The following is a 26,993-nucleotide window of genomic DNA, read 5'->3' as shown; positions in this document are numbered from 1 at the left end:
TCCAGCAAAACAATTTTGTGTTAAAGAAAACTTTATCTGGTGACCTCTACAACATACACATTTTTACTTTAGGGAAAGAGGTTCTCTACAGTAAAAGGAGACTCTCTTCTCCCCTTCTAGTTCACACAGGAACAGGAGAAATCACACGATATGATTTTTCAGCTGGAGCTTACTGCCTTCTTTTCAATTTCATTTCATCTCACTTCCCTAACTAGATAAACTTTTTCAATCTTCAGGTAAAGAAGAACAATGTGAAAACAGGAGCACATTGAACTGCATATGTAGACATCTTTTATTTACTTCTCTTTTGTTTAAAAAAAAAAGTTAATCCTTTTTCCTTCGATTTCACATAATTGGAATTACAAAATTTAAAACGTGTGCATAAAAACACTTGCTTAGAGAGTCACCACATTATTCTCAGGTATTCCAAAAGACCAATCCAGTCCACAGATCCATGAGGAAATTTAATTTCATCACTATTCTACTCTCTGTATTTTAATTGCCTGCAAGTAAAAAGATTCCTTGATATAATACCAGAAAGCATCCTGTATTTCTTGGTACATTTAAAATTTGCTTATTATAAAGGTTATCAAACAGCCTTTTAACTTGGGAACATTAGGAAAAAAATAAACAACACTAGAAAAATGGTTTCAAGTTTGTTTTCTTTTACCCATCTCCCTTTTTCTCCTTGAAGCTTGCTGAAGAACAACTTTAGCTCTCGAACTGTCAAGTTATAGCTAGCCAACACACCCAGCATATCCACTAAGAGATCTGAAAAGGAAAAGAACAGCAATGTAATTGCTTAATGAAATGCAATGTCAAATTTCTATAATTTATGTTTCCATGAGATTTTACATAAAAGGAGTACAGTGTGGGTCAGACGCTGGGTGAAACTGTACCTGCGATCATGTTGTCAGCTCTATCAATCCTCTTGAGCACTTGCTCAACGAGCCCCACTTCTGTGCACACCTGTAGATTGCGTATACTTTTCTTCAAGATTGCTGTAAACATGCTCCACACCTCAGCCTGGCAGGTAATGTCACACTTGTCCAGCAAGTCTACCATGCAGGTGATGCCCTCTCCTTCTTGGATGATAAAGTTCATTTCCAAGTCAAAGTGGCCCCCAACAAGCTTTCAGACAAAAGATTTTTTAAAAAAAATAATTTTAATACAATGTTTAATACAATTGTCTTAATGTATCGAAGTACCATTCCACATTTAAAGTTATTCATTCTGCAAGTAGAAAGCTATCAAAGACATAAGCTAAAAACCCCATAATGAGGCCAATATCAATATATCAAGTCTTATTCTTCCTCTATTTCAAGTTCTGTTGAGCAGCTTCAACAAAGGTGCCCCTGAGGTGGCACCTCCTATGAGACAATTGCTGCAGAAGAACATTTGGGTAGTTTAAGTTACAGATGTCCTTAGCTGCCCCACACAGCTGAAAAGTGAAGAGACCAAGTGAGCGTTCCAAAACAGGCGAGAGCCAAGTCAGCCAAGATAGTTTAAATGGCCTGGAGTGGCCCTAAAAGCTTCCCTTCACGTGTGCTTAACACTCCTCAAATAAGAGAGCAATTCTAGCCAAAAGGAGCTGAGGCACATCAGAAATATTGCCACATATAAAGCTGAGCTAAGAGTCATTCCTGAGATACTGAATAAAGTTGGTTAAGTATTAACTGCCAGTTTCATTACTAAAAGGAAGCAAAGGCTTACTATATTTTCATGAATGTGAAACAGCAGCATTGTCTGAAGCCTTTGACTATGCTTTGGCTAAGGCTCTTAAATCTGCAATATTTTGGGTCTCCTAGATGCAGGCTTTGTTTGAACATACACTAACCACATAAGCACATTCCAAGGAGGTGGAGGGGGAGCACACATTTTCATGTGTGTACTCAACAAAATAAAAATTCCAGCTGAAGGAAAGACGGATTGTACTAACCTAACTCCTCTGCTCCAACTCCCACCCTTCACTTTTTAAACTTCTCTTGGACTTTAGAACTGTATTAAACTTAATGCTTGCCAAAACACCCATTATATACCAGCATACAAACAGGAATTCAGACAGCATTGACTCAAATGATCAAAACGGACTTATTATCAGAAGTATTTCAGCTCGTTCTCACTTCTACAAGTTTGTCTAATAAAAGACATTTTTTCTGTCCTACACGGTGTTCTTTTTACAGGCTTTGACCATTAACAGCTTCAGTACTGTCACTTGCCAAAGTCATACCATGTCAAAACTGCCCCAAAACGCATATACTAACTTGTTTCTGTATTAGCTCCAACAGCTTCTCTCCACTGGTCAGGATCTGCAGATAAACGTACCCAACAGAACAGAATATACACTCTTCATTAACTACTGGAATTACCATACATTTTTCTCAAGTGTCTAAATCTTGTCACTTTGAAGAAGCAATCTTTGGTCTTCCGGGCATAAATCAGCAATGCCAACCACCACAAGAAGCAGAGAAACTTACTGCTTTTATGACAGAATAGACAATGTCTTGTGGCAACAATTTCTAAACAGTAATTTACACTTTTCCATTTTCTCCCCTCTTGGTCATGAAAAATAATTATGCAATTTACTATCAGATGCTTCCTTAATATCTAGGGAAACCGCAGGAACTGAATGGGGAGACTTGAATTATACTCCCAGCTTCTCTATATCAACTCACGCTGTCAACTCAAACAAATCTATCAAGTCATTATTGTTGTTCAAGCCTCAGTTTTCCCCTTCCATAAGGCAGAGCAGAGGCCTACCTCAAGAAAGCTCTGTAAGGTAGAATTCAAGGGAGAACACTGAGCAGAATGAATTAACACAGAATTCTCCCAAAACAAATGCAAAGGAAAAAAGTACGAAACCCTTAAAAAAAAAACAACCCTGAACAAAACATTTTGAAAATGAAAACACAGAACCAATCTATTTTACACTGAATTTATCATCCTCTACAAAACTGAGGTATTCCTCAAGAAGCCACTCTCTTTCTCACCATCAAGGTAAGAAACAAAGAAAATACTGCATTCCATGTGCAGACAGAATAGCTGAAGGTTAAACTCTAGCCACAAAACACCTGCTAATTTTTAACAAGAAATTCAACTCTTTATGCATTTGGTTTTAACTATCAGTCAACCATCAATTATCACACCAAAATCATATACGGCATCTGGAGGTGACCTTACCTTCACCCTATAGTCTACACCACCAATCTTTCATTTTTGGCTAGATACACTATTATCAGTAACCACCCATCCAGGAAGCTGTCAAATTAGGTTTCCAATCTAATCTGCAAACATAAGCATTTCAGCAAGTACATTCTAGAAATAATATGCTATGGTGGAAATAATTACCATTTTAACATTTCCTTTAAGGGAAAGTGAGGACAAAAAAACTGACAGAGAAAGCAATATACCAAAAGCAGAGTGCAGTTGATGTACTATATGTATGCATACCCATTAGATACACATAAGCACCCACACACCCCACAGTATTTCATATTAACCCTTTCTAATGGTGATTTGAAACTGATCAACCTTCAAAACACAAATTTGTTTCCAATGACAGGGATCATAATCCAGGTCCATGCATTGGCTAGTTATTATCTGAGCTGCAGTAATGGCTGTGCACAGCAAAATGTAATCTTCCCAAATGTCACAGTAAGTTATGAATATCTGAGCAGCTTAATGCACCTTACTAGCCATGAAGTGTGAGAATGTAATCTTATTACCTTTTTTATGGTTGTATTTTTTTGAATAATGTAGCCTTTGAACTGATGTATAGTCTTTCCTTGCACTTTAGCATGATTTGGTCTCCTGTGTCGCACAGTACATTTTTCAAAATTCTCCAATTCAACGTATTTTAAGTCCTATGCTGAGCTGCATAAACAATCTTTATAGCAACCTACAGGGTGGCATAACGTTTTCTTTCTTCAGCATGTAAGTATAAGCTTACAGAAATGGTTTTAAAGTGCAGTATTCGAAGTATTCAAATACATCCTCACAAATTTTACATTTTGCCAGTTATATTTACCTTCAAAAAAATATAAACTAAATCAATAGCTCAAGCTTTTTGGTAAAATGTTTCTACATTTAGCTGATTGAGAACAGGGAGAATACTTTACAGCTATTTTCACCTACACAGAGTGTGTGATTTTTTTTTTTCCCCTTAGAGATCCAAACTAACAAGAAGTCAACATAATAGCACTAATTTTAAGTGTAAAATAGCACTACCTCACTTCTAAATAGAAACAAAAAGCCAATTTAAACACACAAAACCTCTCTTTGAATGAACCTTTCATCTAACATAAAATGGGAGAAGTGATCCAAGATATAAGAGAGATGATACACTCTTTGGGTGAGCAACATCCAAACTACAGTACGCAGAAAATGGCTCAGAATAGACACAGTCAAGCTCCACTTTCTACAAAAAATCATGGTCTAACTATTTATCTAATTTAAAGTAATTTCTTCCAGTGGCAGATATAAAATATTTCAAAAGCTTGTAAGACAATGTGAGGAAAAGTATTTCAATGAACTATAACAGAAAAAAATAAATCACGTCCAAGACCACAATTAACGTTTCTCCTAGAAAATCAAATTGCCTATACTTCGGAGAACTATAGTGCTGGATCTCCATAGTTTTACCTCAAACCTCCAAAAAAGACTTCACCTCTACAGAGCTTCCTCTTCCTTCTGGTTACTAGACAACCTACACATCAACACAAATGTACTTGTTTTGTTCCCTAAAGTCAGGATGAAAGAACTGCTAACCAAGCAAACTGTGACCTCCCTTTTCCTCAAGATGCTGATTTTGTAATCTCAGAACTGTTTCTTTAGTATGTTCAAAACAACAAGTATGGACAATGCCTATCCAATGGAAATTGCCTATCCCATGAAGAAAAAAAAATGCAGTCAAATAGGCCAGCTCTATCTCAGTAAAAATTTTAAAAATTTATACTTAATAAGAACCCAAAGCTGTGTGTACAAAGCTGATAACTGCCAAAAATCTTCTGTTTATAAGAGTAAGGTACTTATACAAGACAAACATCAAGAAGAATGTGCTGAAGCTAAACCACTTGCCATTTCAACAATTAAAGGTTTGATATACACCCTGCATTTTACCTCTGTTCACAAAATAGCTATGTTATCCAAAATGGTCCTGTTCCTACTGCAATTTTACATTAGAACAGTTAACCCAAGGTTAAAAAAAAAAAAAAAAAAAAGAGAAGAAAAACCAAACAGAATAACCTCAATCTTTTTCATCCCTTGATGATGAAACGTGAACGCAGCTTCTGGAGACCACAAACACAAAAAAGATGGAATTCATTTTAGCCGTTATGCTTCTGAGTAACAATAAACAATATTCTTTGCCTGCATTGACTCTTGTATTCCACCAAAGTAATAACCCACATCCTGGACTCTATCCCCTTTCATGTATTCAGAAACTCAAAACGAATGTATTGATCATCAAAAATACATGCCAAAGATTTGGGAAGAATTAAAATCTCTTTAGGGCAAGGATCTCATGGGATCATGAGTGATCCCAAGCCAGTCAAATCCCCTGAGGGCACACAATAAACAGTAAAAGTCAACACCATGGTACACATCCTGGGTGGGATAAAAAGATGGTTCTTATTTGGAAAGGCCTCTACAGACCAGAAGAGGAAAAAGGTAGTGAAAAAGAATAACTAACTCATACATACTAATTTGCAGCAATCTCTGCCACTCAGCCCCCACTTTTCCATGCAGTCTTTTCTATCACTAACACAACACTTGGAGGTGAGAACACATTAAAACACGAGTCCTAAGAGGAGATTTGGTAGGAAAGCCTACTGATAGTTTGGATAAGCATATCAAATAGTGACATTAGCGTGAACGTCAAGTCAATGAAATCATGACAAACAGGGCTCAGGGCCAGGGAGGTTATAGGGAGGCAAGAAAGGGACAGAAAGCCTGGACGTCAACCTTTTTTCTTCAATATATTGCCACTATATCAACCATAATGCAACCAGAAAAACTAGACAAAGCCCAAAGAACTGTGGGAAGACCCACTCATGAAAAGCAAGGTCATAACCTTCCAGCAAGACCCAGATGATTTAAAGCCACTTGCTACCTTAGCAGTAGCTCAAAGTTTAAAGTAACATGAGACGGTGAATATGCAAGTGACCAGTGACTTTCACAGAAGGAAAGATTCTACTCCAGCCTCTTCCATAAGCATCCTCTTTAACCTTGCTCCAACTTTGGACTAGCCTTCTGCATGTTAAAAACAAAACAAAACAATAACAATCAGACAAAGAGCAAACAGGTATTTCTTGAGCAGAAAACCACAGTTTTCCTGCTGATATCTCAGGCTGAAGTCACCTGTTCCCCCCATCCAACGCTACCCAACAGTTACATTACAAAAAATGAATACTAATAGTACTCATCTCTCCTGCTTTCCAAGGAAAAAAGGATGGTAAGAAAGACAAAAAAAAGTAAATTTTCTTCTTATTTAGCTGCTTTCTCTCCTGTTGCCAAGTTTCTAACAGAGCCTACACTTTCATTTACCTTTCCCAAATAGAAAGGTCTATGTTAACCAGGCGTATCAATAGTGGCATTGCACAACGTTGCACCCACTTACACCTTGATGGTTTCATATGATTCTGTTCAATACTGTATTAATCATGAGCAAAGCTGGATCAACTCAGGAAAAATCATTCCCATTGCTTCCATTCATTGTGATGTAACCTGAATGTTCTCTATTATAATAAAACATCTTCAAGCCTGTCTCTCATTTGGAAAACTGCTTAAAAGTAAATTTAACAAGCACCCACAAGGTGTTAAGTCTACTACTGCCACCTAACGTTGTATTTGAAACCGTTAGCCCAGCATTACGTATTTTTAATATAGTGCCTCAGCACAGTATAACTCTCTCCCTCCCCAAGACAGCTTTATATCAGCAGCTTATACCTCATGCTCCGTCACAACGAAGAAGAAAGCTGTATCTCCAGGAAATAAGACTGGATGAGATTTCAGAATAGCAGAAAAGTTTACATTTCAGTATTGGTTTATATAAATCCAGAGTTTCTTCAACTTCACAACTAACTACAGAAGGCACAGATTTTACCCGATTTCCACAGGAAGAGTAGCAAATATCTCCTAGCCAGTTAATCTGACACGTAACAGAGTTCATTAAAAAACCTCTTCTTTAAAAAGGCACTGAACTATGTCTATGTATAAATTGACTGTCTCAGCCAAAATAACAAATGTAAAAAAGCAAGATTCTTGTCCAGGTAGGTACGATAGATCTGAAGCATCCTTATGGTGGTGACATTTACCTATGGGTTTCTCCTTCCCAACAGAAGGTGGTAAAAAAACCCCAGTTTTAAAAGATAATTATGCTGTAATCAATGATGCTATATTGACCCTAGTTAATAACCTAGTATTTTCACTCCGCTTGTAAGCATTTTTACTGTGTTCACTAAACACAGTTAGTTCAGTTTGTAGTGTGCAGTTGAAGTCCCAGTGCAAGCAGAGCAATACTAGAAGAATTAGCTCTACACAATGTTTTTCAACACGGGAACAGGGGGAACAGCACTATCATTTCAAATTTTATACATTTTGGGTTTTAATCTATTTTAGAACAAGCTTTTGGAAATTTTACATACATACCAAAAAATGAAATTGTAAAGCGAACAATCCCAGTTTTAAGCTAAATGATCAAAGTTAAATTTTATCCTACAAAAATAAAAAACTTCTACATTTACTTTATCAGTTTGGTATCCGTTCAAAAAATTATCTCAGTACAAACAGTTCAAATTAAAAACAAATACCACACTCAAACTCAAAACAGTTACAGCACTCCACACCATCGTGCACAGTGCTTCTGTCTTCCCTTCTGGAAATTCAACAGATTCCAAAAGTGAAAGACATAGACAAGTCCAATATTAGGAATTTTACCCTCCTCTCAATCCTTACTGACCCATCAAGAGATGGGACAGCTGATGTAAAAAGAAGGATTGCCAAGAACATGACACAAAACACGAGTACTAAGGGCCCAGGGAACCACTCTCTGACACAGACCAAACAGTGGGTATACCCAGCAAACCTGCCAGCCATTGGACAAGTTCGGAGAAGAAAACAGGAGACGGTACAAAACTGATTCACTACCAACTTTTGTCTGAAGCACGACACTGATCATTGATGCCCTTTGCTCCTGAGGAGGCCGTGTGACTACAAGCTTTATTTCCAAGCCCTGAGGAAACAAAGGACTACACCAAGTTGGCTTTTTGCAAATCGATTTCGAGACAAAAATTTCAACACACTCCAAATAGTGTCTAAAGGCGTATACACAAAACCTGGCAGCTCTTCCAAGTTTGGCTTCTATTACAGATCTCAATAGATGTTAATATAGACTATATCTAAATCCAGCTGAAATTCATATCTTTCCAGTATCCATATCAATAGCATTAAATTCTGCTTTGTTTTAATTAACTTTTTTCAATGTACCTTAACCTGGGATACCGTTTAAGACATACCAGAAGGATATGACTCCAAGAGATGGTTTAATAATATGCAAATTTGTAGCTCCATACAGGAAATGAAATATCCTAAATCTTTACATCACATCAGATTCATATGTGCATTGAAAGCAAATAAATCATTTAAACCATGATACAGAGAACCTTTTTAAATTTGCATTTATCTACAGTAAATACTGCCATGTTCTTTAATAGCTTGCTAGTGCAATCTTAGCAAACTAATGATTTATGGGTTTGACATTTTAAAAATCAGAAATCTGTCATTTTATGACATCCAGTAGAAAGTCAGCTCGGGTTACATTACTCTGAATTTAAGCTCAAATACATGAAACACACATAGCAAAGCACTGTACCATACCGTCCATTTCATTATCCCAGCACTTCCCTCCCTAGCTACACTTCTAAAAGTTATCTAACATTTTTATTTGAATTTACTAGAATATGAAAAATAGATTTTCTTCAGGATCCAGACACATGTAACTTCATCAAGCACATAACTTTTTGTCAAGCCTGGAGATATCACCCATCAGCAAACAAACCCAATCCGCTATACACTGAGAAAAACAGACTAACCACACCTCAGTCACCAAGCTGCACAGGTCTGCATCCTGTCCTATCTTAAGATAGAGATCTTAAGGAAGGAGCCCAAAAGATAACATTTCTAATATCATATGAATCAACAAGTTCAGAGTGAGGAGCAAACCATACAGTCAGGATGACTTTACAGACAATGCCCTGCTTGTGTCTACCTCCACCAGTCAGGACATTCACACTGTATACCACAGGCAGAAGCAAATTCTTTCTGCCTATAGGACAAATCAGAAAAAAAACAACCTCAACTGTACAACACTAACACCAAACCCAAACAAATATAACTTTAAGTTTACATATAATTAAAAATAAGGGTCCAACAGAAGTTACAGGTAGGTTGAAATGTGCAAAGTAGATTGACTCCCTCTGCCAGAGAATAGTCTTCTCTTGCAATGACTAGTGGAAAAAAAAAAAAAATTCAAGTCTAATAATATGTTTGGATACACCTAAAAAAACCACTTACCTGAAACAATTTGCCCAGGCTTTCTTCTCACTAAATTACCTTTTCTAATCTGCTTAGTATTCAGCATCTGGAAAACTAACACCTAGCTTTTTTAAAAAAAAAAAAAAAAAAAAAAAAAAAAAACAACACAAAAGATTACCAAAGATATCTGTTTTCCTTCAATCAAACTGGTGTGCAAAGACAGTAGTAATAATTCAATAAGAAAGCATTTTAAGATACTTCCTTTAAACCTTTAGTTTTACTAATTATTCAAATAATTATTGAATTTATTTCAATTTGACAAGGAAATCACAAGCATAGTAAGCCCCTTCCCATTATAAAGAAGTGCAAACAACTACACAATTATTCTTATGTATACCACATACAATGAACAGGAATACTTCTAAAAATATATATATCCACAACATGTTACTAATGTACAATAATATATTTGATCTTCTGAAAATTGCAGTTTCTTAAGCTAAGAAAACTATAAAAAATGTAAAGTAAATAATTCTCAAAAAGTCTCCCAGTGCATCCAAAGTGAGGTATGTGGATGCCAGGGGGTGTGCAAGACAATCCTCAGGGGAGCAGAAAGAAAATATTTTTGTACCATTACTAAATAAAATTTTAAAGTTCAAAATAGTTTTTATTTTATCTTTATCTCACCCTTTTTAACTTCTATTTTTGTATGGTTTATCATGTACATGATATACTAATATAGCAGTACATGTATACAATTTATAAATAGTTATACGTTTATATACATTTATTGGGGGTGCATGTATATTTACTGATGGAGTGTGCAATCAAAAAGGTTTGCAGACCACTTCCCTAGATGCTAGAGAACAGACAACAAATCCCAATATTCTTCTACAGAAACAAGACATCTGACTGGTATTTTACAGCGGATCGGGGCAGCAGGGGGGAAGGAAGCCACCACTCTACGATATCTGAAGTTTGCACCCTGCAAGTCTTCCTTCACATAACTTTAACTTTTGACTTAAACTGGATATCCACTTTATAATACTTGAAAAGTACATTATTTAAAAACTGTGTAATAATGGAATTCTAGGAGTAAAACAAGGTTATGAGTTTATTTGAGGAAACATGTTTGAAAGTGTTTTGCTAGCTTGTAGAGACTAGAGAATAACAGCTACAAGTAAGGCAGAAAGGCAAAAGGAACAAAGGAAATCACGGAAGAGGAACAAAACAGAACATGTTCCAAACATGGAATTGTGTAAGAATAGCAAAGAATAACCTTACAAGAGGAATAAAATGAATCTCAAAAAGTCAAGAAAGAATACAAGATGAAGTGAATAATCAGTCTGAATAAAGCTCTGGCAGGTTTTATGAGATTTAGCAACATAACATTAAGCATTTCCTCTCCTACTGAAAGTCGCAGCCCTCGTATAGCACATGCTAGAAGCAAATGTGTGCCAGCTCCTCAACTGCCATCACATTTCATAGCTCAGCAGATTAACTGCAGACAATTTCAGCACAACTAAAGGCACCGGGTTACAAATTCCAACAGAAACCAAGAACCAGCACATCTGTTTCTGTCATTTCTGACGCTGCCTCGATCCAGAACAGCTGGAAAACACTGCACTTGCCTTCTCAAAATTGGCAGAGATTGCTGTCACAGCTCAAGCAGAGACAGTTAAGAGTTTGGATGTAAGAAGTACTAAATGACATGCTACAGTAAACCTCATACTCAGCTTTCCCTGTTGACATTTTTTTAACTTTCTGTAGCTGTGATCAACATGGAATGACCATGCAAATGATCCTGGCTCGAATAGAAGAGTGCCTGGAATAAATAACAGCCCTTCATTTATTCTTATCAAGAAATGACTTTTTTTTGCCTTCAAATCTACAGCCGCCCTCCTCCAAATATGCCACTACATTGTTTAGAGTTTAAAAAACTATATACTGGAAGTCAGGGCATTAAGTGTATTGAAATAATAAGTATATTAAAAAAGGAAAGCACAAGACTCAAGTGTTATATCAAAAGGATTAAGAGATTCATTTTCTTACTGAACAGCGAATCAGTAATACCTGACTGAGCTCAAAGACCCACTACCAGCGCGGGTACTCAGTTCTGCTTTCTGATCTAAGCCATGTCCACAGCAAGAAGTTTAGCCAGCACATCCATACTGCTCACAGGGGCAAGAGCCAAGGCAGCAATCAAACTCTTCAGTCACAACTGTGTTCAGCCAACCTCCATCCACCTGGGCTTTCGTAACTGCAAGACTGCCATTGCTAAACTGATGATTTCTACTAACTACACCAGAAGAAAAAGGTAATTTTTTCTAGCCCATTTTTAATTTTCTTTCTTTCAATTCCCACAAAGCAATACTGAAAGCAAGGACAGAAATGTGACTCTGCCACTTAATGTTTGTTACAAGTGACTTAAGTTTCTACGCTTGCAAAAACATTTTAAAGCTTTTTTTCCCCTCCTCTGATTTGCCACAACACTGTTTTCTGTTTGGTTGGGGTTTTTTCCCCCTAGTACAGAAGCTACTACTATTATTCTAAGGCTCTAGACAGCCTTGATTTGTCTCTGTCCCTTTTCTCAGCATATAGGCAATGACTGAATGGAAATTGTCTCCAAGGAACAAACAGTACTTACAACAGTAAAGGGCGGGGGAATTAAAAAAAAGAACAAAAAACCCATACAAGCAAGACAAATACTACTAGTGTTGCATATGTTATCACTATCACCTACAAATATATCCTCCTGTTTATAATGTCCCCACTCTTCTCCTGGTAAGTGCTTCTCCTAATGAATTCCAGTTGTTCTCTTGGTCACCCTGTGTGACAACTCTTTTCCCCCTTGGCTTTTTCCATTTCCATAGAAAACAACATAACTCTGACTTAGCTATACAACATCTGCCTATACATTTAGCTAAGCAGTTCTACCCATCCAATTCACACCACAGTTTCCCAGTTCCTCTGGGAGAGCCACCTCCTACATAGGCCAGTGTGCAAACTACTTATGCAACACACCATATGCACAGAGGGGGATTATGTTATCACAGAATCCCAGAATCATCTGGGTTGGAAAAGCCCTTGAAGCTCCTCCAGTCCAACCATGAACCTCACACTGACCGTTCTCAACTCCACCAGATCCCTCAGCGCTGGGTCAACCCGACTCTTCAACTCCTCCAGGGATGGGGACTCCCCCCCTGCCCTGGGCAGCCCATTCCAACGCCCAACAACCCCTTCTGGAAAGAAATACTTCCTAAGAGCCAGTCTAACCCTGACCAACCAAGCTCATTTAAACTGTTGACCAGAGCTGCAATTGAAGTTAGACCTAAAAAGACAAAAGCATCCTCAATTAATACAATTGCAAACTATGTTTTGATTTTTTTCAATTTTGCAATCAATTACTACCAACAGCAACTACCAGGTATTTTTCAGAAAACCTGGCAAGACTCCTGCAGTTTAGACTGGAGGAAAGCAACAACTGTTAGACAAAAGGGTTTTGAATTACAGACTGAAGCAAGCATTTAGCCAGAAAAGCTAGCATTTGCTAAGACTCTGCCTCCGATATTTTTAATTTTAAAAGAATTTTTTTTAAACACCAAATTCAACAGATTTGTTGAAAGTTCTGACAAAAACACAGCACTAATGGGGTTCTCAACATTCCTTCATCAACACTTCACATCATGTATTCAGACTTCTGGGGCAAAAAGGCCTATTCTGGAATTACTACACTCATAAGGATTTAAGAAGGATGCTTAAAGACTTTCCCCACCCCAATCTGAATAAAAACTAAATTATTATCCACGAGTGACAATACACATAACCTGAAAAAGGCTACATCCAAATAATGTAGGAGTATGTGAAATGGTGTTTCTTAGAATACTCTTTTCTCTGCAAAAAGTGTGATTAACTGAACAATAAATCTTGCTTCGGTGAGACAGTGAAGGAAAGAACATCTGCCACTATGAAAAGCTACTCAGCTTGAACACAAATTAAGTATCATTATAAAAGGAGAGGTTAATGCCATCAAAATTAAGAACTGTATAATCTTTTTCGCAAAATCTTCTATTTCATTCCATATCCAAATTATTTTTCCTCTTTTCTCTAAGTAGAAAAGCCCATGATAACAAAAGAGCAAGTAACCATCTTCCTAGTTTCTTAAAATCTGTCCCTCCTATGAAAATAATATTTATTTACTAAAACAAGTTTCAAAGAAAACATGTATCACAGTCATGGACTTTGTGACTGCAAGGGTAACTACAGAATTTATAAATAAAAACCCCTCTGGAAGTCCATAGAGGATTTCAATATTTTTTCATCTAAACAAATAGAAAAATATCTTCAGTTTACCACTAAACCATTTTGATTTAAATTCTAAATCTGGAGATTCAGTGAAGCCTCTAACAGAGGAGCTATTTCATTTTCTTTCCTTCTACTGACACATTATCTCTAGAAATAAAGTTCTGCCAAGCAAATCCAGCACTATGAAGAATCACAGATGCATTCCTCAACATTTATCAAATCAAGCTCTTAGTAACAGTGTTTCCTATGGCTTTCCACACATGTAAATATTTACTTATAAGAGATAGAGACTTACCAATACAACAACAGAAAAAGTAATTACCACAAAAATCATGAAACAAGAAACAAGTTTCAAGACAGCAACCTGATAACTTCATAAACTGCGGTCTCTTAGGTGTGAAGCCAAAGATTGGCACAAGTATCTCTATTACTTCACTGGAAATATCAGAATGTCTTGAACTTCATGAATACATGTGCCTTTAAGAGGGGAAAAGAAAAAAAAAGGGGGGGGGGAAGAAAACACCCAGAAGAAAAGAAGAAAAGCGTTTAATCTTAAAGTTTGGTCTTCCTTTCAGTCAGTCTACACATTACCTCTTGTCTGGTGTAACTTTGGAGAACAAAGCCAAAAGAGCAGTACTAACTACTATCTGTCCTAGCAAAAACCCCTGGTGTGTACAAGCATACTCTTCTGCACAGCTCACCATACTTTTTCAAGTAGAAAGACAACTTTGAGGTGGTAGCTACAACTTCATGAGATTAAACTACCACTGAAGTTATACCAACTTCATCTATACAGTAAGCTTTAGTGGGCTTTTGTTTGGTCAAAGATTAAGACATATGGTACTGTTACAAAACTCCAGAGTTCTTATAGTGCATGTTTCTGTGTAAGGCATATCCAAACCCACTAGTTTCTTTCACACCACATATTCATCTAACTTAAAGTACATTCCTCTACACCTCTTACTTCTGCAACAAAAGCATATAGCTCCCAGTATTTGTAGTTTTCTACTCTTCTGTTTCTGCACAAAAACCATACATTTAAAAAAATAGTAATTTGACCAGTACTATTTCTGTTGCAGTTTTGGAATTCAGAATATTCTTCCCAATGCCAAGACAAATGCAAAAAGAAGTTTCCCGAAACTTACAATTCCAATCTTTTCCCAACACTTTGGAAAAACCAATTACAGTGGGGAAAAGAACGCAGCTAATTAAAATTGATGCCATCATTGCCACATTTTCTGCTGCTCACCATTGACTGAATTATGAACTTGGCCAACATAACTGCCCTGGTTTCCTGCCATATTACCCAGGAGACATTCGAGGACCCTACAGCTCTTAAGACTCTTCAGTTTTGAAAGGGTTCAACATGTGCACCGAAACTGCAGTCCTTAGGGCTTCCAAACTCCCAGGCCAAACAGCTGCTCCGAAACCCAGAGTTCAGAGCTTCAGATTGCCTGGGCTCAGTCTCTCACAGAAGGGGAAAAAAAGCTCTGCAAAAAAAGAACTACAAAAGTTTCTGTGCTTTTAAGTCACTAGTGATCCATCAGATAAGCTGGCACAAAATCACAGAAGGGTTTGATGACAGCCGTAACCCTGTCAGATTGTCATCACACATTTTTTCTAAACAGAAACATTTCTTTTTGTCAGAAAAGTCAATTCATCAATGGCTTGCTTCATTATAAAATTCTGAAGTGAAACAGTGAAAAAAAATTCATAAATGGCTGTTGCATATTTAATTGCTATACTTTAAAAAGTGGAAGAATCCACAGTCTCATCTCTATTACTAAAAAGTTAAAATAGGTATAGCAAAAATCAATTATTGCAGTAATCAATCTTTTTTCAAGCTACACTATATCCTGTTGTAGGGAGGTATTACCAAAGGCACTTTTTTTATAAAGTAAGGATGGTTTAAAATGGTTAAAAACAAACCTACATCAAACTTGAGAAATTCTGCGCACAAAACAAACTCGAGTAAGAGTACAGCTATCCAGCTCTGCTACCTGTGCTAGTTCTTCCACGCAAGCAATCACCTCAAGGTTCTATTTATGCAGTTAAACTGTAATGCAACAGCGTCCGGAGTAACAAAAAATAATCACTTTGTACTGTAAAGATTGAAAGGGGGAAATTATCAAGGTCTATGTAACATGCTCCCTCACCTCTTTTTTAAATTAACCAGTAACGGTAAGGAGCTTCATCCCATATCCAAATTCCTCTAAAACTTAAAGCAGAAAGCGAGTGTCATTGTATTTCAAACTTCTATTGCCAATACGCAGTTAGTGTATATCATTACATACGCCCTCTTACTCTGTTCATAATGTCTGTCTTGTGACTTTCACAGTGTCTCAACACAGTATGAGGTTAATAACTGCAAATAAGAGAAATAAAAGGAGGTATCAAAGAATTACTAGTGAAGTGTCACATGTGGCCAAACCCACAGAGACTTTTTTTTTTCTTTTTAAAAATGCTGATTAAAACAAGTACTGTACCAGCAGGGAGGAATACAGATCACAGAAAATAAGTTCAAAGAAGCAAACGTGAACCTGATCCATTTACACACTGAGGTGTAGAGAAAACTACAAGGTCTTTAAACAGGCTTCCTAAAAAGAGAGTCAATTTAATTTATATAGATGACATAATCAGGATGTAGTACATGAAAAACTGATACTACCAGCATACTATGAACCTCTTTACTTTATACTCATGTTTGTTTTCCTCTATTATAATTTATTCACACTTTATCATGAAAATATGAAAAGCGGACTCTAACAAAAAGCACACTCACTCCTACTTCACGTATTTCTTCAGTCACTCACATCTCCTAACATCATGTATTCTAAGCAGTCAGAAAATTCTGCCATTTAAGGGTTTTTATATTTTAAACTGATGAAAAACATTATTTAATTGGTAGTGAAAGATCCCCAATCACTTATTCTACACCTGCTTAACTTGATCCCTCCAAAAACTAAACAGGCTTGAAATCAAACACATAGATCAGATGCCTTCTCTCTTCTCAAAAAAAGAAACAATTAATGCTGACAGCTGAGTACAGGAATAGTGGCTGGTATAGCAGGTTAACTGTCGTTTCAAGGAGTAATCAAATATTAAATTTCAGAATTAGTTACTTTAGTTACTTTTAGTAAGGTAATAATTCATTTTAAATAGTTGATTAAGGAAAGAATAATCATTTGTTGTAACTAGGATAACATTTGTTTGACAACTGTCAAACAGGATGGGACCGTTTACTCCAAAACCTACTTTCATCTCAGCTACATAATACTACATGCATTGTTTCTTTCAAACGTTGAATCGTGGAAAAAAGCAGTTCTTGGTGTAAAGCAGAACCCATGCATGTACTTCAGCAATTATTTCAGTGCATAGTAGTTATCTTAATGCACAATAAAGTGCAGATTAGGTATTTACATTCCTACAAAACTTAAGACTTTCTGTCTTAAGTTTTATTCTTAACAAATTTAAAACTTCTATTGTCAGTTCAGTAAATGATGATTTATTCAGACATTCTGTTTATTGATTACGGACCCACAACTTTACATTACAGGAAGCTTTTGGCGCTTCTTTGCTTCACATTTTTCTGTCTTTTCTCCATTTGTGTGCAAATGTCCATACAAACAATCCTGTGTAGAGCGTTGCATTCTAAGCTATGTGGTATTCCAAGCTGCAAAACAGAAAATACAACTGCTGTCTTTTTAGAATTATTATTGCAAGATCTTTGGCTCTCTTTACACTCTTCTATGAGAATGAAAATACTGATTCCTGGGGAACTGCGCTTAAACTTAATTCTCTGAAAATGTACTGGTTTGGAATTGTTCAAGATGAATTTGTACTCTGAGAAATACCAGAATCTGACGGGAGATGAGTTTTTCTGGGCCATAAAACAAAAATACTTTTTGGAATAAAAACTATTCTTATAAGCGTCATTTTTAAGAATGTCAAAGTGCTTTAGGTTCAAAATTTGGTTTTTTATCATGAGTTGTAAGCCCACATTCTCCTCACTCATCCTGGCCTTACTTCCGGCTAAGCTAGTTTTTTCTGACACCAACACAGCAATCTCCAGGATTTTTTTGTAGTCTATCTTGACTCCTTCCACAATCAGCAACTTCCCCGAAGCACTGTAGATATTACTTCATGTTAAATGACACATGCCAAAATGAAATCTTTCAAGTCAGTTTTCCCAAATGAAAATTCATCAGAAATGTTCTTGATTGCCTTTCACAGGTATTTTTTTTGCTCCACTTGAAATTGTCTGACCTAAAACTGCCATAGCTTACTACAAATAAAAGCTGAAGTAATTCCATAAGTGTTTTTTTTTTATCTGAAGAATTAGAAGTAGAAAGAAATACAAGACTGAAGAGGTAGTAGACAGGAAAACATGCAAAGTGATAGAGGAAACAACAATAAGCATGAAGACACAATGACAAAAGGAATTATAGTTAAGGGAGAATAAATAGAATGAGAATTACAGACTTTCATCTCAGTGAAGCAGTACGTTGAGAAGACTAAATCTAAAAGCAAATAGCCTAAATTCCTCAGATAGAAGGAAAGTTTGCAGGACACAAAGGGTTTCAAGGGAGTAATGCTGGAGTCTGAAGAGGAAAAACTAAAACTGCTTTTTTGAAGAGTTATGTCTGTACCTCTCCCTTGCTGCTTCTTCTGCATACACTGGTACTAACTACTCCCAGCTTCATTCAGCTTTTCCATAAATGTTGTTACAGCAGAATTCTCCTTTGTTTTCACAGTGTAAGTCAGAAAACCATTTGGTCTTACCCACTCTCTTCATCCTTAAATCATATCTGATCTTCAAATACCGCTCATTCATGTACATTATCATCCCAACACAGATGACCCAGCATCAATACACAAATGATGGAATTTCTTCTTTCACCATCAACATTATCAAAAAGTTGAAAATAGCCAAAAAGACTTTCACAATCCTCCTTGCTCATCTCTCTCAGCCTCCAGTAACTACTATGCAATGCATCATCTTGAACTATAATCTGGCATCATTCCAAACTCTTTGTCCCCACTCACTTCAGCATATACAGAACACGTGCAAATCCTTCTGTTCCAGGTGAAGTTAAACATTCCAAAATGATACCTTTTAACTCCATTTTCCCAAAGGAAATTCAGCCAGAATGTTCTAGCTTTTTTTTTTCCTTTTTTTCTTTTTCCCCTAAAAAAGGAAGACGCCCTGCTTTTCAGTTGGTACTTGTCTTTAGTTTCCTCTGCGTACAGTGCTGCACACACTTCTGGTTTTGCATCCATTTTCTGTCAAGGTGCTTTTGTCAAGCACTTTAGCATCTTCTATTCTATGCTGTCCTAACACTGCTTTCATCGGTCACTGAGAGAACAGAACATACAGGCAATCATAACTCAAGTTTCTTATTTGGTCAAAGTTATAATGATTTGAAAATGAAGGAAAAAATAAAGAAAAAAGCCTATAAAACACACAAAAGAAACACTGATTTGAATTTGGAAGGGAAAAGAAGTTTCCAGAGGAAACAGATTTTCCTCTGTCCTCTTGGTCTGATCTAATTGGAGCAGCCTGTACAAAGGCAATCTTTGTACAAAATTAATCTCTGAATACCTCCGCTAGATCAACTCATCAAGTTGAAAGCTGTCCTCATTTTCAGAGGCCTGTAATCTCTGCTAATAATACTTCGCAGATACTTCGAGTGTTGTCTTAGTTTAGCCAATTATAACAGTGGTGCTAGTCACTTCATTCCAGTTTTCATACAATCAGCTCTTGTTTTCATACCAATCTATCAATATTGATAACTCCTTCCTCGGGATTTCATCCGTCAGTTATGTCCTCTTACGGATCTTCCCCCATGGCTCCCCCAGATCATGCAGGTTACTATTCTCAAAATACCAATAAGAACAGTCTGAAACAGAATGTAAAATAACACATTTGGCTCTTCTGTGCTGCAGCACACTAAGTATTTCTGTAACCTTACTTCAGAAAGAAGACATTACACTCTAATCTCATCCTCTCATTTTGCTGTTTTTCTCCCCATCTTGCATCTGAAATTACATAGTACACTCTTGAAAAACAGCACTGGAGCTTCTAACACTGTGAGTCCAGCTCAAAGAGTATCCTCCCTGCCTTGGTTAATAAGAGTTTAACATTCTTCCCAAGGTCCACTCTTCTGTGTTGCTTGTTATAGGCTGTCTGCGTAAATCAAGGGGAAAACATAAACAAATCAAACTAATGAAACTCCCACAGAAAGACATTACAGAACAGAACACACTAGTGTGAATTAGGAGCAGAATGTTTTCGATAAATAAAACTTTCATGGACCTTTGAGAAAAACAGAAGGAAATCAAGCAGCACAAAAAGGGTAAGATGTCTAAAAACTTTTTTATCCTTTGGCTATTTAGAAACTCATTTTTGAGACAGAAAAATTAAGTGGTAATCTAAAATTTGTGTAAACTAGCATCAATCTTCCCAAAGATGAGCAGGGATATCAAGACTGTTTTTACACACACTTCGAAATAGTACAGTAATAGGTATTTTGTACATTAATTCAAGATTCTGTCGGTTGGTTTTTGTTCTTTTTCTTTCTCTTCCAAAGACAGCAATACTAACCACCCTGCATCCTTACACACAGATCTGCTGCTACACAAAAACAAGACTGATGAGCACCATCTCATGGGCATTTCAGGTAACATCTTTGAATAGAAAAAAGAACTTTGTGAATTCGCCAGTATATGGATCTATCTTCTAAAATAAATACATTGAAACTGAAGGACACGCAAGCATAATTTCAAAGTTTCAGATGCTCAGATGTGACAATATGGCATAACTTAAGGACTTTTCTAAAAATTAGTCTTTGCAAATATATCTGACAGGAACATTGTCACATCCACACAGAAAGAATTTTAGAAGTATTGAGACACATAAAATAAGAACTCATAAGCAGTCATGTACATACATTTAACCCCATTCCAAAAAATCCACTTTCTTGCACAGGGACTCTAAAATAAGTTTTTAAAAGATGAGAGCAGTAGCAACAGAACTCCTATTTTCCCTTTTAAGCCAGTACATGATTCAAAAAATAATTTTAAAGGCTTGATTGCACACTTGTATGTTTTCTTTTCAACTTTACAATAGTCAAGAAGATTCTAACAGATTGTTTACATCCATTCCTGCAGATCCCAGGATGACTAAAACATGACTCCTTAAAAACAGTCTTATGGACCATATTACTTTGAGTACTTGACATTCGACAATACAGTTTCTCTGTGACCTGAAATTTTACCCACCAATAGTCATACCTCAGAGAGAACATCCCCTTTCACTGGTCTACTAGTTCAGGTTACAAAGATACTCCTGTTGTAGCACATAACGTTTTGATCTTTCTTCAGTTAATCGAAAAGTTTAGCACCAAATACCTTTTTGGACAACTAATCTCATTAAGCACATTTCTGATAACTAAAAGTTTCTTCGTTACGGTTTCTGTAAGATTTATTGGTAAAACATCTTGTAACAGTCAATCACAGTCAAACTAGTTTTACTCCTTTGAGTGCTAGCTTTCACCAGCCCTGCACATCAAATGAAACTTTGCTTAGTAGTTTTTATTTATTGGATGTCACTAACAAGCAAAAAACCCAAACCAAAACAAAAGATTAATCACAGCATTTTAAGCATCAGTGCAGAAATTAAATTACGGTGAATGCAGATTCTGCCAGCGCATACAAAGCTGCTCCTGGCTAAGTACTCTGCTATGAAAACTAGATTGTTAATTCTAGAGCAACATCGTTTTTCAAAAGATATAAAGCACCATTGTGTCCCTCCCTGCCCTGAACACAACCTAATCTAGCTCTGGGAAGGGCATTAATTAGGACAGTGTGGTCTGCACCTGGAAGAGGAGGCCACAACTCTCTAACGAGACACTGTATTGTGTCACTTGCCTGCACCACCTTTGCAATCATTTCACAGCACCTGAGGGTCAAACCAGATCTAATATTTCAGAAGCAGATCAGAATGACGCTGTGTAATCCTTCTGAGCAAACCCTACAATGTTTCCTTGGCTTCCTTCCAAAACTCACTACAGTGATCTCTATGTACAGCCTTGTCAGCACTGAAGCTCAGCCAGCTCCCACTCACAATATATTAGTAAATTAGCCAGTCTAGATTCTCTGGAATTGATACGGAAGATAATTGTTATGAATTCCTGTTACCCAATTTGTCTTGTCACCACATGAATCTCTGTGAAACTATGAGGATCAAAACAGGCGCCTTTTCCCAAGTTCACTTTGACGAGGACAAGTGTATAAACCCTCAGTTAGCTGAAATAATTCTCATAGTTATGACAGTAGCCAAGACATAGCAACCCACCTGCAGAAATGCACCGCAGAAGAAACTACTTTTGGTTGCCAACCCTGCCTATTGACAGATATTTCAGCTTCATCCCAGGATTCACATCTAACATAAACAGGTTAACACCAGGGCAAGACATTTTGTATGAAGCAGGACATAATTATCACAGCCAAGACACTTCTCAACATCTTTCTGTTCCTGGCTCAATCCGGTCCGTATCAGTTCAAATATCACATTACCCAGGTTTCCAGGTTTCCCTAATAAAGATGAAAGATTACTGGAAGGTCAAACTCACAAAGTAAAGTTCCATCCAATGTATCGAGTCAATTTTAGCATCTTTGGTTGGGCTTTCATTACAGCACTGAATTTTCTTCCCTTTGCAAAGTTTTTGCATCATTTATTGTAGTATGTCACAAAAACCAGCTTTTTTTAGTTAGTCTACAAGGTTGAGCTGCACACCGTAAGACTTGGTGGTACTCATTTCAGTACAGCACTTCCAACATCTTCAGATCACCTGATATAAGAAACACTTGGCTATTTTTAAGTTTTTGCACTGTTAAATTTACTGCCACTCTAAATGACTGCGGGCTTATTGGCAACTGTTCTAAACTGTCCCCCAATCCCCTTTGTGAAGATTTATTATTTACACTTAGTCTGTAGACTAACTGCATAAAATATTAGGTGGCCTTATGGCTGACGTTATGCAGGAGGTCCCATTAACGCATTGATCACCTGGTCTTATAATCTATACTTGACAGTCTTTCAAGGAAAGCTTTTATTGGCAACTATAAATTTTTAAGCACTACTCCAAGATAAGCTTTTCAGTATCTGAATTTTAGGAAGAATGTTGCTCTTCTCTCAAACACTCGTATCTTGTTTTTTAACACTTTACATATTTGATTGGTCCACTACCACGACACAACTACTCCTGTCTCATCTTTTTATTTCAACCACCACAATTATGTCACCAAATACTATACTTCTAACTTGTACCATGCTGCTTCAATGGAATTCTAGAAATTGGTTTTGTTATACAATATTATAGTTCTCTTATACTTCTATGTAGGACCACAAATTTTAAAAATTCATAAGCATACCTATAGACAGCATATGTGTGCAAGACTAAAGAGAATAAGACTTAGATCATATGCAAGAACGTATTTTACAGAAGACCAAAAATTGAGACACGAATCAAAGGGACAAGAAAAACAGAACTGAGGTAACACTCCAGAAAACTGTAATAAAACAGAAGCTGTGAGTAAATAATAAGATATATATTGTAGAGGTAAGAGGAACAGGAAGCCCAGCAACTACTCCTGCAAAATTATTTAAGCTGAGAAATAGATATTAAAGGTATGTAGCTCTGCAGCCCTACAAGTTTCGAGTATGGCCCTCAAACTCAATTTCTTTTGCTAACAAGGCAAAGTTAAATAGAAAGCTAAAAAAGTGTCTGTAAAACATACTATATAAGTTTTTTTATCTTAAATTCATAAAGTTTGAAAATAAAATACTTTCAAGTGTAAATTGGTATGTCTTAATGTGCACTAAGTACATTGCAGATAGCTCTTCTACACTTCACTGCAAACTTAACTCACGTTGGTCTCCAAATGTAAACATCACCATTGTGCTTTCCAGATTCAGTTAATATAAAAACCCAAAGTAAACCTCTCATGTCCTCCTACTGGCATTACAGGTGAGCACACAATTTGTATTACAGAACACTTCACATTTTGTAACTGAAAAATGAAGCAAGAAATACAAATATAGGTTTTGGCATAACCTCCACATTATTTCAGCTCCATCAACTGCGAAGTTAAAAACAGCAAGAAAAAAATCCCTGCCTCTATTTACTCAAGCACTTGCACTGAGAGCAACAAGGTCTCAAAAATCCAATTAAACTTATAAACCCACAGTTTTCTGCAATACCCTTAAGATGTTTGGAAAGTAAGGTATTTTTGCCTACCAATGTCTCAATTTTCCTTCTGAAATTTATGATATAGCTGACTTTTTCCTATTTACTTAAGACTGAATTATGCAGTATGAGTGAAGCAGATTAACATTTTATCCACGTTAAGCCCTCTTCAAGGGAATAAGTCTGTGGAGGCACATGGGTGCCTCATGTATGACTACTTAGTCATACAATTGTAGCATTCTTATTTTATACATTGACATGACTGTTTGAACATTTTCATACTGTGAAATTGTAGCGTTACACACTTAATTTCAAAAAACAGGTTGTTTTGTTTGGTTTAACACATGTAAACTGAAATACTAAAAAAAAAAATCATTCACTTACCAACGCTGGAGAAAATACAGTGACAGTGGATGGAAGATGAAAGGAAAAACAGTATGATTTTCTTCACGTATAATTTTAAAAAGGGGTGGGATTGTCTGCTTTTTGTGTATTATTGGACTCTTTTTGCAAAGCATTCAGCACGGAATACAATACTTGCTTAAGAAACCATTCTTATTTCAAGATGAACCTAAAAGTTATTTCATCCTTGTTGCCACTCACTTGGTTTTCTTTTATGTGCGATGCTGTCTTTGGCACAGTTTTACCTAAACACAGCTGGTCAATCACAGGTCTGGAATACAAAAGGGAGGCTGCTGTGATACAAACACAGACACCATTATCCATCATTTGAAAAGTACTTCAATGTAAAAATTTTAACTCAATCTTCTTCCCTTCCTCTCATGCAAATTTCGAGACAAGAGACAGGAAAGGGACTTGAGGAACATGTTTATGTTCAGGACAACCAAATCCTAAAGAAACCTTTAAGGAAATGTTCAGGAAGGAAAGTAAAAGTTATGTTAAAAAGAAATTCAAGTTACACTTCTTTGTAACCTTATCAAAGTATAAAGCTAGTGTCAATCATACTCTGACAAATACCGTCAGCTAAAGTTTTTAACCTTTGTGCAAAGCAATTCACAGACAACCCAGAAAAGAAAACAGATTTCAGCATCTAGAATAATTCTAACAAATAAGCATTTGAGTGCAACACTGACAAAAGAATTTTAATACGTATTATTCTATTCCAGTGATTCTATCAACTCATGCAAAGATCCCTTTTTTTGTTTTTAAGGTAAACAAAGCTTTAAGAAGAAACTAAAATTACTTTAAACGTAATTGCCAATCTATTCCATTACTGAATCACAAGTATCTTGCTGAATGTCACCACCCTCCAAACTCAAAAGGTCATATTAAGCAAGGCTCTCTTTTTGTTTTAAACATTTCCCATTAAAACAACTAGAGTGCTGAGTGCTATATCCATCACCTACTTTCTTAAACAGTCCATGTGCTGCTTGCAAAAACTGGGAGCTAATTTAGTTGGTTAACTCTGGAGACTGATACAACCCCTGATGCCACTAGAGTAACAGCGGTGTTTTCTCCCTCTGCATGTGGGCACTCCAGGCAAGGAGCAGAGGCTGCAGCAAAGCACAGTGAAAGCAGTAACAGTTCTTTACTGAGCAGAAAATACAGATGAACCAACATTCTCTCAGAGAAAACTTACCAGTGGCAATCCCTTTGGTGCCACTATAGTTCTGCACTGAGAGAACCAAAGAGGAAAACAGTGGGTTATGAAAAATAAAGCTACAGATAAAAACCCACCGCTCTCCACAGAGGACTCTTACATTCCTAAAATATTACATACTCAGCAACCATTTTTAATTTAACTGTGTTTATCCTCAGCATCTATTATACTACTTTAACTGTGTTACACATGGCACTACAGATGGTGCTAAATGACTCCAGGTAATCAGAAGAATGCTCTTGTGAGATAACATTCAAGAAGTGATAAAATTAGATTTCTTTTTCTTACTATGTTCCAGTCTCATTTCTCACTGTGTTTAATACAAAATTAATTTCAGATTTATAGAGCAGTAACATTTTTGGAACCTAAAAATATGTGACTGAAGTCAGTCATAGAAAAAACAATACTTTATAAGACTGTCAAAAATAAACTGAGAAACGCATCCATTTAAGGGAGAATTTTAAAGAGTTTGGTGGGGAGACAGGAGTAAATTTCTCTGCTTATGTCTGCTATTACTCCAAAAATTAATAATATTTTTTTACTCACACTGCATAAGAAAGTTACATTTATGAAATCATCCAATTTACATATTTCAACATTTTAACATGCATTTGGTCCATGAATCACCCTACTAGCATTAATTCTTTCCATCAAATCCACAAGTAGACTCTTATACATTTAAGATCAGCATCCTAGGGGACAGGAGTTCTTCATTTTTTCAAATTACAAGCACTACTCCAGTTACAAATTTAAGGACTTTTACACATCGGGAGTATATAATATAAAACCTCTTGTTTCTAGCCTCAAACGGTTGTTGGCAGTAACCATGGTTATCACCATCTGCAGTGACGGCAGTGACAACAGCTGTACCCACAGCAAAGTAAGCCAGATACTTCAAATTATAACACATCTGTGCTTCCTTAGACATCATCTTTCACACTTGGAGTTTGCTGCACAAAACCAGGCAATTTATAGATTTGTCCACAAAGTATCTCTGACTCAGGGAATGTACAGGAACTCTGAAGAGCTTTAGATGAAAATAATTACACAATTCTGACTTTAGATTTGAAAACCTGAGAATATTCATTTCTATCTCGAGATCTTCCTCCATTCAAAGCTGCTTCTTCAGTACATACATTCCAGAGAATGAGCAGATAAAATAGAAAAACAATTCCTGCTGTAATTTTTAGCAAATAGAACCACCTCAGTATTTTCAATATGCTTTCTTTAGTTGCTCTTTGTATTGAAAAATAATTACTATTATTTCTACTGCTATGTATTCTTCA

General features: G+C 36.4%; 1 protein-coding gene across 6 annotated transcripts in view; it reads right to left on the bottom strand.

Moving 5' to 3' along the window:
• LRBA (LPS responsive beige-like anchor protein) overlaps nt 1-26,993 on the bottom strand; it is a 424,097-nt gene that overhangs the window by 377,658 nt on the left and 19,446 nt on the right. For 5 of the 6 annotated variants that reach the window (XM_074867473.1, XM_074867476.1, XM_074867474.1 and 2 more), the window contains exons 3-4: nt 900-1,131; nt 671-771 (exon numbers count right to left, since the gene is read on the bottom strand). The exons of the other annotated variant lie outside the window; for it this stretch is intronic. In XM_074867473.1, the coding sequence (XP_074723574.1) occupies nt 671-771; nt 900-1,131 (333 nt within the window). The remainder of the gene's footprint in view (nt 1-670; nt 772-899; nt 1,132-26,993) is intronic. 6 annotated transcript variants of the gene reach the window in all.

The sequence above is a fragment of the Strix uralensis genome, chromosome 4, assembly GCF_047716275.1.
Source record: "Strix uralensis isolate ZFMK-TIS-50842 chromosome 4, bStrUra1, whole genome shotgun sequence".
Taxonomy (NCBI): Eukaryota; Metazoa; Chordata; class Aves; order Strigiformes; family Strigidae; genus Strix; species Strix uralensis.
Note: the sequence above shows the minus strand (reverse complement) of the source record. Positions and strands in the feature narration are given on the sequence as shown.